Genomic DNA, 19,268 nt, shown 5'->3' on the forward strand with positions numbered 1-19,268 from the left:
CGTGGCACGTTTATATGCAGACTCTATATAATGCTTTTCCCTTATGTATTGCAGGGCTCTTGAGATGGAAGATGAAGTGAAGCGCCTGGAAGTTCGTAAGTATGGCAAGCGCTCTGTCTCTTTCCTTGCAGCTTAGTTCGTGTTAAAGAGACGCCGGAGTATTTGCAGGCGTTTTATTGCGACGAGCGTGATGGACGTAAGTAAATACCTGCTTAATGTCTTTTCTTTTGCCTTTCAGATGTTGGTTTGCAGCGCCGGAGTCCGCGGAATGCCAGTAAGTTGTTAACGATACTTTGTCTTTACAGGCGGCGATGCAGAACGAAGAAATCCGGAATTCACAGAGTGCCGGTAAATATGGCAATGCTTTTGCCTTTGCAGGTGGAGATGCGGCGTGAAGAAGCGGCCGCAGCCGATGGATCAGGTGAGTAAGTACTGCGTGTAAAGTTCGCCTTGCTAACCTGTTTTTTCTGTTCTTTGCAGGTGCTGATGATGTCTGGATACTGAAATGGTAAGTAGGATTCTTGCAGGTCCAGGATCAGAAGAAGAAAAGCCGGAGCAGATTCGGTGAGCGTTCTGCTGCAGATGCAGAATAACGCGAAGCACGCTTCATCTATCGGGTGTGGTTTAAATAGCCTTGGAGTGATGAGGCCTCTTCTTCCACGGCCCCGCCTAGGTAAGAAAAGAGTTCCAGTTTCCAGAAGAGTTCCAGTGCTGTATCCAGGGAGTGGAGCTGCCCCACCCAGGTAAGAAAGTAGTTCCTGTTCTTAGATAGCTTCTATGTGGCTGGTAAGTAAGCAGCATGGTCTGCTGCAGGTAAGTCCACCCAAGCATCCTCACACCTAATATGAGCCCGGCGCTTCCAGTGCCGGGACCAATGGTTTTGATGAGCCTGGTGCCACCGGCGCCAGGACAAGGTCCAAAAGGTCCCAGTGGGGACCGGCTGGTGCCTAGGATTAGGGTTAGGGGCCTGCTTCCAAGGACGTTGGGCTGGTCCTGGCTCCTTGGAAGCAGTGATCATGACATTTCTGCAACATCAAATGAAAAGGTAACACTGGGTCAATGGACGGACCTTGATCCAAATTATCTGTTAAATCATCCTGAACGAATGCTTCCGGAGGACTAAACCAACCAAGATACTCTGTGACACTAGCCATCAGTCTCCAATAGGAGGACTCAGCATGAACCCCAGGCTCAGGCCGCCAAACTCCACCTGAGGAGAAGTGTCCAAGCCACTGACATCATGAAGTGATTGGCGTAACTCTTCCAACTCACTGTCCCTGGAAAAGACAGTAGCCACATTAGGCTCAACAGGTTCAAATGCCAAATCTGACCTCGCCTCATCCTCATAGATATTATCCAGAGGAAGAAAGAACTCCTGCCTCGGGACAGAAGAGGGTCTGGAATCCATAACAGGCATCACAGACTTGGAAGTAGCCTTCCTTGGAGGATCCACAGTACCAGGGACCTCCATCTGCAAATTCCGCCCAAAAGGCGTCGACGTCGACAATGGCGCCGAGGGCTGGTATGAAGGCAAAGCTTTGACATCCGTATCCGACGGACACAGCGCCGAGTTCAAGCCCTTACCACATTTCTGCGGTTTCGCCAGGGACGAAGACCGAGACCTGGATGCAACACGTCTCTGGCGATCAAGCTGAACCTTGTCCAATCGGGACCTCAAAGATTCCCGATGGAGTATCGCGCCAAGGACTCGAGCCTGAAGGCGCACGAGCCACGGACTAAGACCGTTCCCTGCCGGCTTCTTTCGAAGGCGTGGACGGAACTGTGCTCTGCGATCGAAAAACCGCCATCATCTGCTCCCTGAAGGCTGCCCATTCCTCTGGAGTCAAGGAGTTAGTGGGACAGGCCACTTTCCTCGCAGCTGCATCCTCCAAGGAGGACGGGGAAGGCGACCGGTGATGGCGCTTCCGGGAATGCCGAGACGAGGACGAGTGGCGGGAACCACTCCGGGACTGAGATCCCCAGTACTCCTGACGAGGAGAGTCACCCCTCGAATCGTCGGTGGACATCCCCTTAGCAGTTTTACGGGACTTACTGGGTTTCAAACCCCTACCTACCTGTAACTTCCCCTGAAGCTCCCGCAAGGCCTTAGCAGTCAGCGATTGGCATTTCGAACAGTCATCTGAGTCATCACTCTCGTCCAGACACCACAAACAAATGTGGCGTGGGTCCGTAATAGTTATCTTAAACTTGCAGTCCCGGCAAGTCAAAGCCAGACCGCAGAGTCGGAGGCGTCGAAGAAGACATTCACAAGGAAAACATGAGGTGCGCCGAGTTCTCGAAGCAAACACGTTTGCGGAAAAAACAGCCGTGCGTCCTATTTATAACATCCGGTGACATCACCCTCGACGGAGGCCTTCAAGGAACATCGACCCGACACCACCTACACAGGACGGCCTCTGCTGAAATATTTTCCAAAGTAACAAAGCTGTGGACATTACATGTCAAAGATGTGGAATATGTTGGAGAACACAATCCATTCGAAAGGTTATTATGACACAACAAGAGATCTCACAAATATTTCTCAAAGCAGGTAAGTACTTTTGTAAACCCCCGAATGCAAAGTTAGTTAGCCCTTTCCTGGAAGGAAGACCAAACACATTCAGAGGGTAGAAGTCGTTCAGGGAGCCAGGCTAAGCAAAAGTCAATTTGAGCAAAAGTCTAGGTGAAACTGAAGCACTTCTCAGAGGTAGGTAAAGGTCTTGCACAATGTTTTAAAAGTCTTTGTAAAAAGAAGAATTCAAAGTAGTGCCACAAGCCGTTTAGGCTTGTGAAGTAAAGAAGTGGTCAGCAACTCGACAGAGCAACCATAAGTCTCACCAACAGAGAACAAGTGTAGTTACACAACAAGAGGTACGTTCTATTAGACTGTACAGTACCTTTAGATTGAAGAAAAGGACAGCAGATGACTTCTGTTCCTGTGCAGCTCTGCAGATACTGGTGTTCCTGTGCCTCAGTCGTGGAGACAAGAGGGAGTACTTCTGGGGACTCCTGCACTGGGACGTCACCGACCGCAACTGACAATCTTCAAACAAATGGCACTTCAGTGTTTCAGTTCCTCTTGTCCATCGCAAATAGCAACACTGCGGTTTCTGGCTGTCGCGATGGACTTTCCTTGCATCTGGTGTCCAGCACTCTGAGGTGGCTCAGGCTCGGTCAGCCCTGCTTCCTGGGAGTCCACAGGATCTTCCTAGAGCTCTTGGCCAACTTAAAAGCAACTAACACAATCTGGTGTTCCTCTCCCTGGCGCTTCGGTATCCAGTAGATACTCTGCGGAAACAACCAGCTCTGAGAGGATGTCCAGGTGGCTTACTTTGGAGTCGATTGGTTCCACCAACTCAAAAAGGTAGAAGACGTCCTTGCAGGGGCTTCTCTGTTGATACGAATTTGGAGTTACAGCAGGGCTTCACCTGTGTTAGGACAGTTTCTCTGAAGTCCAACTAAGGGCTTAGTAAAACCATTCAACTGAGGCAGTACAAGACTCCACTCTTAGTATAAGGCAGTACCACCTGAGTACATGGTAGCACAGACAGAGCAGCCAGGCTTATTTTAGGAGGGAGAGAGGGCTGTAGAATCACTACAAATTAAATTGTAATACAAATGGTCCAATGAAACACTGAAACACTTTGTATTGTAAAAATAAAGGATTTATTTAAATACAATTAGGCCAAGATAAATCTAGAGGTAAATAAGCACTAACACATATGAAATCACAATATTAAAACACAACACTATACTTGAAGGTACACAGACCCAAGTATAGACCTTATTTGGAACACCTAACAGTAATTCTAGGAAAGACAAAACCTTTTCATACACATTCAGTATAGCTCACACCTATTCTTCGGGAGTAAAAACCAATGGTTACTTTCCACAATTACATTCAGTTGTATACTGACTCTCAGTACAAATCAAGTAATCAGTCAACGGGACAATATATTTTTGGGGGATAGTGCAACACTGATTGCAGTAAAAACCTATTAGTACTTTTGTGATAACAGTTATACTAGGTGAGTAAAACCTAAGGCTGTAATATTCAATTATAGGTGCTTTTGAAATCAGAAAACCACAGATGGAGATGAGCAATAACTCAAGGTAAGTAAAACCCACATACTTTGTTTAACCTCACAATGAAGGGGGAAAGTAAAACCCAATGTCACACTTTACTGAATGACTCAGTTATTCTAGGTAGGCAACAACCTAATGCAGACTTATTCTGGACAGGCTAGCACCTGAAAAGAAAGACCCAGTTGGGGGACACCAAACAATTATCCTCAAAAGACTAATCTGGTGATACCAACAGTTGGAGGACACGCATACAGTTACCCTGCCGGAATAATCCGGTGAAACCAACACTTTACATTTGTGAAGAGGCACGACCTAATCACAGGAGAGTAAAATACCTTCACATCTACTTTCTATTAGAATGGCAAAACAGCTTCTAAGAAAAAAAAGATGTTAACCACACTTCTATGAATAGTGCATCACACATTCAAGGTAAGTAAGAACTTTTTAAACTCTTCACTCTTAGAATTACTAACCAACCAACTCTTTTCAAGTAAGTAACCTGACAACACTTATTTTCTTTTCTAGGTAAAAGACCTAATCCCTTGAAAGTCTTTCCCTTCTTGGAGCATGAGTGTTCTCAGTTGCAGAAGGTGGGTGAGGGGAGGGAGGGGGGGGGGTCACTAGGGACTAGAGACCAACAGACAGTGTCAGAATAGGTTCTTTAGTAGCAAAAGTTAGAGTTCCTTAGGAAAACTGGGCAAACAGGTGAGTAGAGTTAGAAGAGGGTACAGGGGATTCACAGAAGACACCCTAGCAGGATTCTAGCAGTGGGACTGGGTGCACTGGATGAGAGGCCTCCCCATCACAGAAGACATCCCACACTGCGCATGAATCACAAGAGACTTAAGGTAAGTACATACCTATGCCAACACAGTACCTCAGCATTGAAGATGATTTTTGCAGCAGGAGGACTTCAGGGTCTGCAGCCAAATACCAGTCAGTGGATTCCTTGTCGTGGTGACTGACAACAAGACCTCAGAAGGAGCTTTGCAGCAGGGATCGATGAAGAATGCTCTAGGCAAGGTTTCCCTTGCGGTTGAATGTTGTTCTGTGGATTTGGCGCCTTTTAAAGGAGCACAGAAGACAGAAAATCGTGCTTGAATTCTCGTCGTTACAAAGGTCCAGCACTCTGTTGAGAGGACTTTATGGACTCGATTTGTGTCTCTGGAGATCCACCAGGATGCCCGCGAAGTTTCAGCAGCATTCAAAAGACTGTGCACCGCACAGTGGCTCGAGGTCCCAGGGTATTGGGGTATTGCAGCAATGCAAGGTCGCAGCAATGAGTGGGAAGCTCAAAATGCAGGTCTTCTCAAGTCTAGTGGGTCTCACCAGGCTCGGGGTCAACGTTTTCAGAGTCCCCGGTCGATAGGAAGGAAGGGCTACAGCAGGCTCTCCGGTTACACAGCAGGCTCTCCGGTTACACAGCAGGCTCTCCGGTTACACAGCAGGCTCTCCGGTTACACAGCAGGCTCTCCGGTTACACAGCAGGCTCTCCGGTTACACAGCAGGCTCTCCGGTTACACAGCAGGCTCTCCGGTTACACAGCAGGCTCTCCGGTTACACAGCAGACTCTCCGGTTACACAGCAGGCTCTCCGGTCGCTGGAAATCGCTTCAGCTGCTTTTCCTTCATTTCCCTCTTCAGTTCCAGTGGTCGACTTTTCTTCAGCTTCCAGATTCACAGTATTTATCACAAACTACAGCATAACCTCTGCATTCACTCCCTGCATTTTACAAGAGGTGGTCTGGTTGTCCAATCATGACAGCAAGCCCCCCCCTCCCCCCAACTGGGATTTGTCCCCATTCAAGCAAGGGGTAAGACAAAGGGCTGGGGAGTTTTGGACTCCTCCCTCGCTTCTTGACCTCACAGACCGACTGGAGCCTGGGCAAGGAGTAAAAATCTGCTGAAGATAATCATACAAAGGAATTTCCGGCCCTGGATGTCAGGGGAAGGAACATGAAACAAATACTAAAATGTCAGAAAAACAGGGGCCATTTTGGAAAAATGAGCATCCATAGGTGCCTTTACTGAAGCTGTGCACACTGCCCGCGGTAAAGGTGCACCAAATTAATACAACATATCACTGCCACCAGCCATTGAAGGTAAGCTTGCCCCTGTAACAGAATTGTTACAGTTTTAATGTGAAAGGGGATACATTACATCTCCCCAGCACTCCAAATAAGGTGGGCTCTGCTGGTTTCACAGAATAAAATGTAAAAAGGGATCTTAAGATCCTTTATACCCTTGGGAACTGTAGTTCACCCAAGGTTAGCGTACAAAAGTTAAAAAGGGAGCCCCTAGAGCAACCCAGCAACAACAGGCACTTATTGCAATAAGTTTTTAAAGAGGATAACTTTAAAAAGGCACTATGGAGCGTCTTAAAAATTACACCCATAAAAAGAGTTAAAGATTATGTGAGTGTGGAACAAGGTTCCCACTCGCTGAGGTATTAAGGAAAAATATCCCACTAATAAAGCAAGAAGTTCTGGGGTTGACCCAGGTCAGGAAGATTTACCTGTTCTGTGAAAATCTTACCCTACACCGGGCAAACCAATGGTCCAGGAGTTGCAGCAGGTGTCCTCTTCTAGTTCTACTTCGGTTCCTTCAACCAGTGGTCGACTCTGCCTTCAAAGCCAAAAGCCTCGCCTTTTATTCAGTTTCTCTCATTCATTCCAATCACTACAGAGTGCATTTGGGTCTCTTAGGAGACTAAGCACATGGAGTTTCAGGCACCTACTTCACTTCCTGCCCCCACCAGACACCGTGGAGCCAGATGTTGGCTTCACTCGTGAATCCTGCCAAAGGCAACAAAGCAACCAAACCTGGTTTTGCACACAGTAAATCTCAAGAAGGAACTTTACAACAAGAAATGGCGAACAAAAGACTACCGGGGCCATTTTGTCGAAAATGGCACCCTTGGGTGCTTTACTGCACCTGTGAATGCAGCCCGCGGTAAATGCATACTACGGTAGTTATAAGTAAACCACTGCCACCAGCCATTCATCGAGGAAAGAGTAAGAAAAATGTTACATGAGAAGCTAAACAAAGGGTATACTAAGTAACCCCTCCAACACCCTGTTGTAAGATGGTGTGTGCTGGGTCTATAAAGTTACAAATCCAAGTAAAGTCAATTTCACTTTACTGTTCTTGGAAACAGTTTATCCAAGAGAAGGTATTCAGACCTTTGGGAAATCTGAAACACTTCCCTGTGCCACTGCACTGAAGGTGCTGTGACACAATGTAAAGGATAATGACTTGGGAGCTCGTCAGACTCCATACCCAAAAGAAACAGTTCAGAAATCACATAAAAATACATGAGTGGAGAAAAAGTGTCTCGCTCTGTCTCCAGGTTAAAAAAAAATCAAGTCCTCAAAATCCAGCAAAGATGCTGGGGGTCTATGGGGTAGAGGGAATTATCACATTTCTGATAATTCTCCCTAACAGTGAACACAGCATCACAGGACATATTGCATAGTTGCAGCAAGACAAGAACTCTAATATTTCTCTATAGAGCCTCTAGGCTAGGGATAGTTAGTGGTTTTTAAGAGGAAGAATATATCACTTTCAAGTGCAGGTGTATTTATTGGATGTTTAAGCAGTAATGTGTTATTTGCAGGTTTTCCCAGAGTTCCAAGAATTGAAGGAGACTGGAGGAATCCTGACCATATGTTACTTTATCCACTTCCCCTCCCCACAACCTCAAACTCTCCCCCCCGCCCGGTCTACTAAGTAGTTGTTCAATTGACTGCTGGATGAACCAGGGGATCTGGTGGCCAATTCATCTGCCCCGGCAGATTTTCGGTGCTGGGACCTGATAGCAGCGAATGAATGGGAGATACTTGCATAAAAGGTGATGTCTTTTGCAAGGAAGAAAGTCGACCACTGGACGAAGGAATCCAAAGAGGAACTTGGAAGAGACGCTTGCTACAACTCCTGGACTGCTGGTTTGCTCGGTGAAGCCCTGCTGCAGTGCTGAAGCTCTGAATTCACCTCGACTATAGAAGCCCTGCAAAGGACGACTTCTTCCCTTGGGTTGATGGAACCAATCGACCCAAAGAAAAACTCATCTGGAAATCCTCTCGAAGCTGGCTGTACTTCCATCGCTGCTGCAGCAACCGAGTGCCTGGGAGAGTAACACCAGAATAAAGTGCATAATTTTTAAGTCAGACCCGAGCGCCAGGAAGATCCCAAGGACTCCATCGAAGCAGGACGACCCAAGCCTGAGCCACCTCAACAGAGTGCTGGACCCCAGAAGCAAGGGGAGCCCACAAGGTGTCTAAGAACCGCAGAGGTGCTATCGACCGGTAGCTGAAACCGTGAAGGGCCGCTGATCTGGAGTAAACCCATTGCTGCCGCCGACCTTCAAACTGCAGTGCAGGAGTCCCCAGACGTACTCCCTCTTATCCCCAAGACTGAGGCACAGCAACACATGATCTGCAGGACTGCAACAAGAAGAGAAGCCAGCTGGATCCTTTTTCTTCAGAACTAAGGTACTGTCTAACTAGGGGTACTTGCCTCTTGTGTGTAGCTTGCTTGATCTCACTGGAAACTTGCATTGGCTGCCCTTTGCAGAGTTGCTTGCATCTTTGCTTTTCACAAGACACATAGCTTGTGGCCCAACACATTTTCTACAAACTCTCTATATAACATTGTGCAAGACTTTTGTGCTATCCTCAATAAGTGTCAGCTCCCCTAGACTTGACATTGGCGGTCCTGGCTCCCTGCAGACTCTTCTGACCTATTGACGACTTTGGTGCCAACTCTCCCTCATAGGTGCAACATAAGTATAACTTGAATTGCTGGGAAAGATCTAATCTAGACTTCAATGGGAGATTGAAAAATATTCACATGCTCTGAGAATATGTTAACGTTTTCCTTTTCCATAACCCCAGTATTGAATTAAGTATAAAAAGTGATATACCGATGCCAAACATTGTCCTAGCAATTGAAGTCACCTCAGGGTGTAGGAAGTGTGTGAGAGAGGCATTCCAAAATGGTAGCTACTTGCTTATCTAAAATCTAAGGAAGGGTTACGTGTATTTTCATTGTTGCATATTGCCGTTTTTCAAGAAGGCTCATTTAAAACTGACTTAAATTATTATTTTACTAGAAAACCTTGAGTAAGTGTTTTGTAAACTTGTAATTGTGAATCTCAGTGTTACCTCCTTACAGCTCACATTAACCCTCTTGAGATAAGTCTGGCTGCTCAGTCACTCTACCAACTTGTGTAGTACAGACCTATACCAATAGGTGGGTTACCTATTATCAAGAGGACAAGGATGGTGTAGGTCTCCCACAGGGTTACTGCATCCAATCTTGCCTAACAGTGTGTGCTGATCTCGCAAGTGAAAACACAAAAAGGTTAAAATGTATCCCTCTGCCACGGTAACAGAGTTAGTCTGGGGAAGAAAAGAAACAATGAAGGAGACGCTATAGGAGCTTCTGACAACACTGCACAGAGGGTGCTATAATTTGGTTCACCAAAAGTAGATGCCTAAAAATTAGAGGAAAGCATAACTCCGAAAAGAAACCCCAAAAAGAGGCCAAAGATTTTCCCTACAAAAGAGTAAAGGGATGGAGTGTGGAAAAAGGTTCCCACTCACCCAAGAGAATTAGACCAAAAAATACAGGTGTCCAGCAAAAAGTGCTAGGGGATACAAAGGGAGTGGGGATTTCACACAAAAAGAGAAATCTACCCTAACAAAAACTTCTAAGAAAATGTAAAAAGTAAAGGCAACTATAAAAGTAGATTGTCCAGTGTGACAATTGTTTATAAAAGCAAAATAGTTAAGGCAGGAAGTTCCACTAGTGATTTTGTACTTTGGCATGAATAATGAACAGAATTAACTTTTAAAAACATTTGAAAATTAAAAAAAAGAAGAAAACATACCTGTCCAGCTGTGAATATTGCAACATTACGTTCATTCTGTCCCAAAAAAGCAATACTGCTGGTTGGAAAATTGTTTTCCTGTTCCGCTTTTCCTGTGGCAAGATCAAAGATGCAGTAACGTACCCATGTCCCAGTCTTCAGAACAGCATGAACACCTTTAAAGAGATTAGGTTACCATTTATGTTAGGACATTTATATTTTGAGACGTTAAGGAGTACTGAAGAGCTTTATGTAGTAAACAGAAAGACGACACAAACTGGGACATTCCCAAAGGCCTACCCGATGACATCAGTATTAACACCAAAAAATGTGTTTGAAGTAAAAATCCTTGGCAATTAATAGATGGTGTGCTGTCTGTATGTGAAGTACTAAGGGGCCAAGAAACTTTTTGCCTGGCTAATATCTTGGAACTTTAAATTTGTACCCCTTATGCACCACCTAACAGTGCACAATATGGCAGGCATCAAAATCTACACTCTCAACTAGCCGTCAGCTTGTGATAATTGGCAAGTAAGAAATGGTCTGTTGTGTCAAAGTGGAGAACGGAAAAGGCGGTTGACTGCTACTTGACATTTTTATACCCTCCAATAAGAGAATGTGCACACAATCTATTTAGTATAAATTAAAAATAAAGTAATAGGAATTTTACTTTTTGAAGCATAGGTAAAAGGCAGGGTTAGGGAGAATTCTCATTTCCGTGCTAACTCCCTTCAACCTTAGAGACCCCAGCTCTTTTGCTGAACTTAAGGACTTTTTAATTTTAACCCAGGAGTGAAAGACCTTTTACACAATCATGTGTTTTGACCAGATTTGGATTATATGTTTCCTTTGTTTTTGGAGTGTGACAAACTCCAGAGGCATCTACTTTTTGTATCCTTTAGATTTCTCATAAGGTTTTAATACCTTGTCTTGCGTGAAATACTGTTCCCAAGAATAGTAAAGTGAAATTGACTTTACTTACCTTTTCTATTTGTAGGTCCAGCACACACCATTTTAAAGGGATTAGTTAGTCCCTTTTCCTACCTACTCATGTAGCATGTTTTATGATCCCCTCACTACTTTAAATAGCTGGTGCCAGTGGTTTAAATTTCCTACCATTGTGCTTTTCTACCGCAGGCTGATACCTGCACTGCAGTATAGCACCCATGGATGATCATTTTGTCAAATTGGCCAGTCTTCTTTTTTTACCATTTTCTGTTTGTGAGGTCTTTCTTCGGTTTTACTCTGCGCGCCAAGTCAGGTTTGAGCCCCTTTGTTAATTTTTGCCTTTGGCAGGCTACAGTACTGAAACCCACCTCTGGCTCCAGTGTCGGGAAAGGGCAGAAAGCGAGGGAGGTTCCTGAAACTCCCCTGTCTTTAGGAATGCCAGAATGCACCCAGTCATGATTGGCTGGCTGGCTGCACTCAGGACAGCGACCCTGCTGTTTGATTGACAGCTAGGCTGTGCATAAATGGGGGAAACCTGCTTTAAAAGCGAGGGTTTTGGTACTGAAGACAGTCGACAACTGGGAAAAACAACCCAACGAAGAAACCGCAGACGAATCTTGCTGCATTCTCCTGGACCTTTGAATTACCCGGTGAAGCCCTGCTGCTGTGCTGAAACTCCTTTTTCTAAATCGACAAGAGGAGCTCCGGCAGGAACGACTTCTTCCTTTGGGTTAGTGGGTCCTACTAACCCCAAGACGAACTCCAATGGACCATCTTCCCTGACTGGCTGTATTTCTTTGCTGCTGTAGGAACCGAGTGCCAGGGTTCGAGAAATCTGTAGACAAATGCAACGTCTGTGCTATGGCCAGAAGCTCCAGGATTCTCCCCAGGACCCTCCAGAAGCAGGACGACCAGAGCTCGAATCCCGTCACCAGAGTGCAGGACCCAAGGAGAGAAGGCAGCCCAACCGGTATCCAAGATCAGCGGGGGTGCTGTTTACCAAGCACTGAAACCGCAAAGTGCTGCTGAATTGAAAAGAGCCTGTAGCAGTCGCCAACCTTTGAATTGCTGCCGCAGCAGTCCTCCAGACGTCCTCTCGTTCCCACGACTGATGCCCAGGAACCCAGGATCTGCATCACTGCAACCAGACAGAAGCCAGCTGGACACTTCTAACCAAAAGGTACTGTTCCGACATGGTGGTACTTACCTCAGTGTCTTCAGCTTTGCTCTTCTCAGTTGAGACTTGCAGTAGCTACTTTCCTAGAGTTGATCTCAGCTCTACCCTTCACACGCATAACAGCTTGTGACCCCCACAGTGATTTAAAAAAAAAAAAAACGCTTGAGCAAGACATATCTAAGAAGCGCCTCAGCTCCATAGACTGTGCTCCATTGACTTTGGCTGTCCTGGCTCCCTGCACTCATCTAGTCCATTGACTTTGGTACTTACTGTCCTGGTAGCTGATTACTTGGATTGTAACTATTATTGCTGGGAAAGGTTTTTATCTAGACTTACTTGGAAGATTTAAGTGCTCACATGGTCTTAGAACCTATTTAACCTTTTTTCCTTCCCTTAACCTTTCCTTTCTACCGAACCTCGGAATCTACAAAATATACTAGTGATATATAAATACCATTACTGTCCTAGTTAGTGAAGTACCCGCAGGGTGTAGGAAATGTGTAAAAAGCATCTCTAAAGAATATCTACTAGTTTTGTGTTGATTCTGGAAAGGTATTTTAAAGTATATTTGATCGCTATAAACATTACCCTTTTTAAAGAATGCTCATTTAAAAACTAATGTTAAATACGTGTTACTTGGCTACTTGTATTGGTGGATTTCATTGCTACAGCTCTACAGCTCACATTTACCCCTCTTGAGATAAGCCTGGCTGCTCAGTCACACTTCCAACTTGTGTAGTACAGGCCTATACCAAAAGATGGGTTACCCAATACCAAGAGGACAAGTGTTGTTTAGTCTCCCACAGGGTTACTACATCAATTCTTGCTGAACAGCCATCATCCCAAACAGTGGCATGGCCTTGAGTACAGTTACCTGGTGACTGGCTACATAGTGAGGGATCTGAAACAGCAGGTTTTGAACCCTCTCGTTGGAGGGAAATATGAGCCTGTCTTAGGTCCATGATTGGGGTCTAGGCTGGACTTCTTGTCGTTGCTAGAGAAGCCCAGGTCGAGGTGGTTTACCGTCTTCTGGGTATTTGCTTGGCATTTTCCATACGAATCGCATGTTATGAGCCAGTCGAGGTAAGGATAGACTGCCTGCGCAGATGAGCTGCTACTACCGCCAGTACCTTATTGAATACCCGTGGTGCTGAGGCAATGCCGAAGGGAAGAACCTTGTACAGATGGTGGGTATTCTCTATCCTGAACCTGAGGTACTTTCATATTTCAATGTTGCCAGCGCACAGAAAGTATGCATCTTTCATGTCCAAAGTGGCCATATAATATCCCTACCGCAGCAGTGGGATTACCACATAAGTGTTGTCATGCTGAATTTTTGACGTTTGGCATACTGGTTTGCTGGGCGCAGGTCTAACAGGGCGCATGGTGAGATCATTTTTGGGTACAAGGAAGTACACTGAATAAATACCCTTATTTACCTGGTGAGTCGGCATGACTACTATGGTGCCCTTTTCCAGAAAGACCTGAACCTCTTCCAGCAGGATGCGCAGGTGTTCCGGTGACAGGAGTCTGCTCTTCAGTGGGTGTATCAAGTTGGTTGATGAAAACTCTATGCAGTAGCCGTGGGTGACAGTATTTAACACACACTGGTCTGATGTGATCCCCTCCCAGGCATTAATGAATGATAAGCGACCCCCGACTGGGGAAGCGCGGGAGGGGACCTGAACCGGCGAGTCTGAGGTGGAGGCCGCGGAGCCTCTAGAAGTAGAGTTCCTGCCTCTACGAGGAGCTCTCTGTTGAGATTGATTGTTAGAAGAGCCATATTGCCCATATTATCCATGGGGAAAGCAGGAGAAAGATTTTCCATGAAAGGAACGACGGCAGTTAGAGCCTCCAAGCTGGTGAAAGGGCTTAGTCGTGATATGGCTGGGAAACTAATGTTTTGTGCTCTTTTTTCGCAGTCTCCAGGGCATCATCAACAGCTTTCTCAAAAAGGCCAGAGTCCTTAACTGGTTTATTGATAAGGGAGGTCTGAGTTTCGGATTTAAAGCCAAAGTTCTTCAACCAGGCGTGTCTCTTAAGTAAAGTCCCCTAGGCTAGCATGCATCCAGCAGTCTCAGCAAAGTCCAGTGTTCTTAATAGGTTGCGAGTAACCTGCCTGCCCTCTGCCACAACCGCCAGCATGTCTGATCTGGTGGGCTCTGGAACCTCTTGAAGACCAGCCTGGACTAGGCATCATTGGACGTAGCTGTAGCGTGCCAGGAGAGTAGTATTGTTTGCGATCCTGTTTCAGTAGGCCGCAGAGGCAGTAACCCGCTTACCCAGGCAGAAAGGTTCTTTCAATCTTTATCTGGAGGAGTGTTGAGGAGAATTCTCAAAAATGTGCTAATTCCCTTCACCTTAGAGACCCCGCGCAACTTTGCTGGATTTTGAGGACTTTATTTTACCTGGAGAGTGTGTGGCCCTTTTTCCCTTCTCATGTATTTTGAGGTGCGTTTTACTCTTGTGTTCTTCGATTATGGAGTTTTAGATAACTCCATGGGCAGAATTGCATGCAGTACCCTCTAGAACAACCAACTACAATTAGGACGACAGGTGTAAGCAAAACCAACCTTTGGTATAATTCTGTGCTACACAGTTTGTGGTAGCGAGCTGAGCAGCCAGGCTCATCCCAACAGGGAATGTGAGCAGTAAAAGAGGTTACACAGAGGTCTTACAATCACAGTTGTTCAAGTAGACACTTCGACTCAAGGTTTCTTGGTAAAACACTTATTAATTTATTACACAGACATTTGGAAAACATTCACTAGCAGGAGGCAACTTAATATCAAACAAATACACTTCACTACCAAATCAATACGTTTGAGTAAATAAAGCTCCCCTGAAATAGGAGCAAAATAGCATTTCAGTCACTTTAAATAGGAGTAAAGAGAGACAAGTTAATAGAATAGATCACAAATACTTTCTTAGGAAGTGCAAATAGTTACAGTTCACTAGAGGACTATTCAGTTCAATAGGCCTAGGCCAAAATAAATGGACTAGTGTCTTGGATAGGAAAGAGCAGTTCTTGTAGTAAACGGTAAAGTCTTTGCCAAAGTTCTCAGAAGTAGTTTATATGAAATAGAATCATATGTTGGGTCACAAGCTGATTAGGGCTGCAAGTTGGGAAAGTCACTAACTCACCGTGAGAGGCAAGTTTTCTCAATCGAGTTGGCACAGTACCTTAATATGAAGAAAAGATGCAGCTGAAGACGTTGGTTCCTGGCAGTTAGTGCAGATCTCGCTGTTCTTGAGCCTCAGTCGTGGGGACAAGAGGGAGGACATCGGGGGACTCCTGCACTGCACAGGGACTGGTCAAACAAGCTGGCAAAATGGAAGATCTTCGATTTGAGTAGCTGTCAGGCACACAAGCTGGTGTCCTTCCCCCTGGTTAATCCTAACCAGCTCCGAGAATGGTATCCAGGCGGCTTATGAGTTGATTGGTCCCACCAACTCAAAGAAAGAAGTTGTCCTTGAAGGGGCTTCTCTGTCGAGATGAACTTGGCAATTCAGACCTGCAGCAGGGCTTCACCGGGCAAACCAACGGTCCAGGAGTTGCAGCAGCCGTCCTCTTCCAGCTCGTCTTCCGTTCTTTCGTTCTAGTGGTCAACTCTGTTTTCCAGTCGAAGAGACACGCTTTTTAAACAATTTTCTCGCTTTCAACGCAGCCTGGTGCCACTCACCCGGCAGGGAAGCTGTCCTTGCCAGACAGTCAGCCAGCCAATCACGCCAGAGTCCATTTGGGTCTCCTAGGAGACTAAGCACAGGGAGTTTTGGGCACCTCCCTCACTTCCTGCCCAGCCCAGAAACTCGGGCGCCAGAGGCAGTCTTCAGTCCTGAAGCCTACCAAAGGCATAGAAACAAAGGGACCAAACCTGGGTTAGCGTGCAGAGAAACTCTAGAAGGAATTTTCCAAAAAGAAATAGCGAAAAAAGAAGACTGGGACCTGTTTGAACAAAGGGGCTTAAGGTGCCATCTTGAAAAACATTGCTCCCGTGATTTCTAGCTATTGGGGTTCACGGTCGGGAAAAATCCTGATAGTTCGTTGTAAAACCACTGTCACCAGCCATTTCGATAGTAAAGTGCAGCATTTGACTGCTACATGAGTTTCTAGACACAGGGGATACTAGGCAACCCCTCCAGCACTCTATAGAAAGATAGTGTGTGCTGGGCCTAGGAATTTAAAAAGACTAGTAAAGTCAATTTCATTTTACATTCTCTGGGAAACAGTAGTTTACCCCAGAGAAGGTATTTAAACCTTTGGGAAGTCTAAAAGATGTTCCTGTGTCACTGCACTGAGGGTGCTGTGTAACACATGAAAAGATGCCTATAGAGTTGACTAAAATTCCATTATCAAAGAACACAAGAGTAAAACGCACGTCAAAATACACAAAAAAGAGTGGGAAAAAAGGCTCACTCTTTCCAGGCAAAAAAAAAAAGTCCTCAAAATGCAGCAAAGTTGCTGGCGGTCTCTAAGGTGAAGGGAATTTGAACATTTATGATAATTCTCTTTAACAATCATTTTTTCATGTGTGTCACACAGCACCCTCAGTGCAGTGGCACAGGGAAGCCTTTCAAGCTTTACCAAGGTTTAAATACCTTCTCTGGGATAAACTACTGTTTCCCAGAGAAAGTAAAGTGAAATTGACTTTACTAGTCTTTTCTAATTCCTAGACCCAGCACAACCTATATTACTGTACAGTACTGGAGGGGTTACCTAGTATCCCCTGTTAGGGAGAATTCTATGTCAAGACCCAAGGCTCACATTACGCTTCGCTTTCTTTTATTATTTATAAACAGAAAGCTCTTCCCAGGAGACTGCAACAGAGTTCAGCGAGGGGTCACCAACATGTGACCTCAGTCCACCAATAAGTATATAACTGTCCATACAGTCCTGAACATGATGTAACTTCCTCTTTCTTTGCTGCAAGAGATAAGTACATTCATGCCTTATCTCATAACTTTGTATTTAGATTTCTCTAACTGAAACTTATTAGATATTTGTTACATTATTTACATTTCACGGTTTTACTATGTTTTCTTTATGTAGCCATTGATTTTATCTGTATTGTGTTAGTTTGACACAGTTAAGCATGTAGTGCGCGTTTTTGCTTTATTTACATTGTGCCGTTGATTTTATCTTTATGGAATTAGATTGATAGAGTTGAGCGTGTAGTACACATTCCTTTCCTGTGTTTACACTGTGCGGTCTCCGACATCAGCTGCTTTGCTCAGCGTCGGAGACCCCCAGTGGCCACACAGAGGCCCTCGCGAGCAGCATCCTGCTCAGTGCTTTAGTGTTTTGTCATTTTTAATTTACGTCCGCATTCTGGACATTCGCGCTCGCCTCCTCCGCCCTTTCTTTTCGGCTTCGAAGGCTCGAGGAGGGCACGCAGAGCCTTTTGTGGCAGCGGTTTCCTCCCGCAACCACCAGAGGGAGCTCCCGCTCCACAATTCCTTTCCTCTGCAGCTGGCGCACGCACTCTCATTTCCGTTTCTTTTCATAACGGATTTCGAGCATGAGCGCTAGCTACAGCCTGCAGTGCCCTTCCTCACTGATTTTTTCTGATTCCTTTACAAAAAATAAAGTGTCGGAAAGGAACACGAAGTGGATAATCTCCATAGCAGGAGAATTTCTCATTACAAAAAAAAAAAAAAGAAATCAAGAAAAAAAAGAAATCAAGAAAGAAAAGCATCGGTGCTCTGCACACATTTTCCCTTCTGCTTGACAGACTAAAGTGGGCTTAAGAGAAGGCACTCTGTTGCCCACACAACATTTATATTAAAAAAATAAATAAGGAAAAGAGTGATAGAAAGGTGCATCAAATTTATTTAAGCATTATGGCAGCCCGGCACTTGCCTCAGGAAAGCCAGGATTGGTCTGATAATGAGAAAGAAGGATATCAAATTGATGAGGTGGCAATGGCAGAAAGCCTCAAAAAGGTACTGGGATCTTCTGTTGAGACCAGCATCAAAACGGCTGTGTCTGAGATGCCCCTGCCTATTGAGCAGAGACTACACAGCATGCAGAAGCATCTGCAAGCGACCTCCCCGGCAGGGAGGAAGAAGACACATAAGACACATAAGAGGAAGCACCATTCGGAGGGAGGGGGGGCACGGGGGGGTGTATTCCGGCTCAATAGAGCCAAGACTCTCAGACCCTGCCCGAGCCAGCCAGAACCTGCCACCGCTGCTGTCTCAGATGCCTTTTCCAGGCTGAAAAAGGCCTTTATGGACCGGAAGGAAACCCCTTCCCTCGATGGATCCCCTCACCCCGAGGAAGACAACAGGGGTACTAGACCCTCAAGCCCGGAGGGTCGACAGGGCACGGACGACGAAGATAGAGGGGTCTATGATATCGATTGATCCATTTAATCCTCCGAGGACACTCAAACCATAGGGTCGCGAGCCTCAACCTCAGGGATTGGAGCAGTCCCCCATCCCCACAATGGCAGCCAGATAGTCTACCTAGGCGACATCTTCATGGCGCATTCGCAGGCCGTGGTAGAGCGAAAAGCCAGCCTGGACATCGACCTACTACACAGTCTTGGTTTCCTCAAAATTTAGAGAAAAAAAAAAAAAAGATCCTCGGTCCATCCCAGAATCTAGAATTTCTCGGGGTTGTGGTGGACACCCAGAATGCGCAGCTCCGTCTTCCCGTGGCCAAGATACACTCGACGGGAGATTCTGCAGAGACCTCATATCTCTCTGAGAATTAATAAGAGTAATAGGCCTCCTATCTTCAATCCAAGCAATTTTTCCCGGTCCTCTTCATTACCGAGAATTGCAGTGGCTCACGGGTCAGCACCTGAGACGCAGCCTCTGCTAACTGCCTGGAGCTCCGAGCGGGCTCCTTCGCTGTGCGCTCTTTCGCCAGATGCAGAGCGAGTTGTTGTATCTTGCTGAAAATGGACAACATTTCTGCAGTAAGGTACATCAATCATCTGGGTGGCACCAAATCGAGGCCTGTAGCGGAGTTAGCCAAGGACTTTTGGCACTTCTGCTTGGCGCATCGGATTTCAGTCACAGCGGAGTATCTCCCTGGTCTCACAAACACGGTGGCGGACTGGTACTCACTGCATGCTACAGATTACAGCGACTGGAGGCTCAACAGAGAGGGCTTTCACCCCCTCCAAAGCGTCTGGGGTCCTATGTCCATAGACCTCTTTGCATCACGACTCAAGGCTCA

General features: G+C 45.8%; 1 protein-coding gene across 9 annotated transcripts in view; it reads right to left on the minus strand.

Annotated features, from left to right (window-relative positions):
- The window catches only part of UBR5 (ubiquitin protein ligase E3 component n-recognin 5), a 2,447,509-nt gene that overhangs the window by 1,795,109 nt on the left and 633,132 nt on the right, over positions 1 to 19,268 (minus strand). For all 9 annotated transcript variants that reach the window (XM_069621460.1, XM_069621458.1, XM_069621459.1 and 6 more), the window contains one exon: positions 9,976 to 10,130. In XM_069621460.1, coding sequence (XP_069477561.1) covers positions 9,976 to 10,130 — 155 coding nt within the window. The remainder of the gene's footprint in view (positions 1 to 9,975; positions 10,131 to 19,268) is intronic.

Source organism: Ambystoma mexicanum, chromosome 5q (genome assembly GCF_040938575.1).
Source record: "Ambystoma mexicanum isolate Mex_15411 chromosome 5q, UKY_AmexF1_1, whole genome shotgun sequence".
Classification (NCBI taxonomy): Eukaryota; Metazoa; Chordata; class Amphibia; order Caudata; family Ambystomatidae; genus Ambystoma; species Ambystoma mexicanum.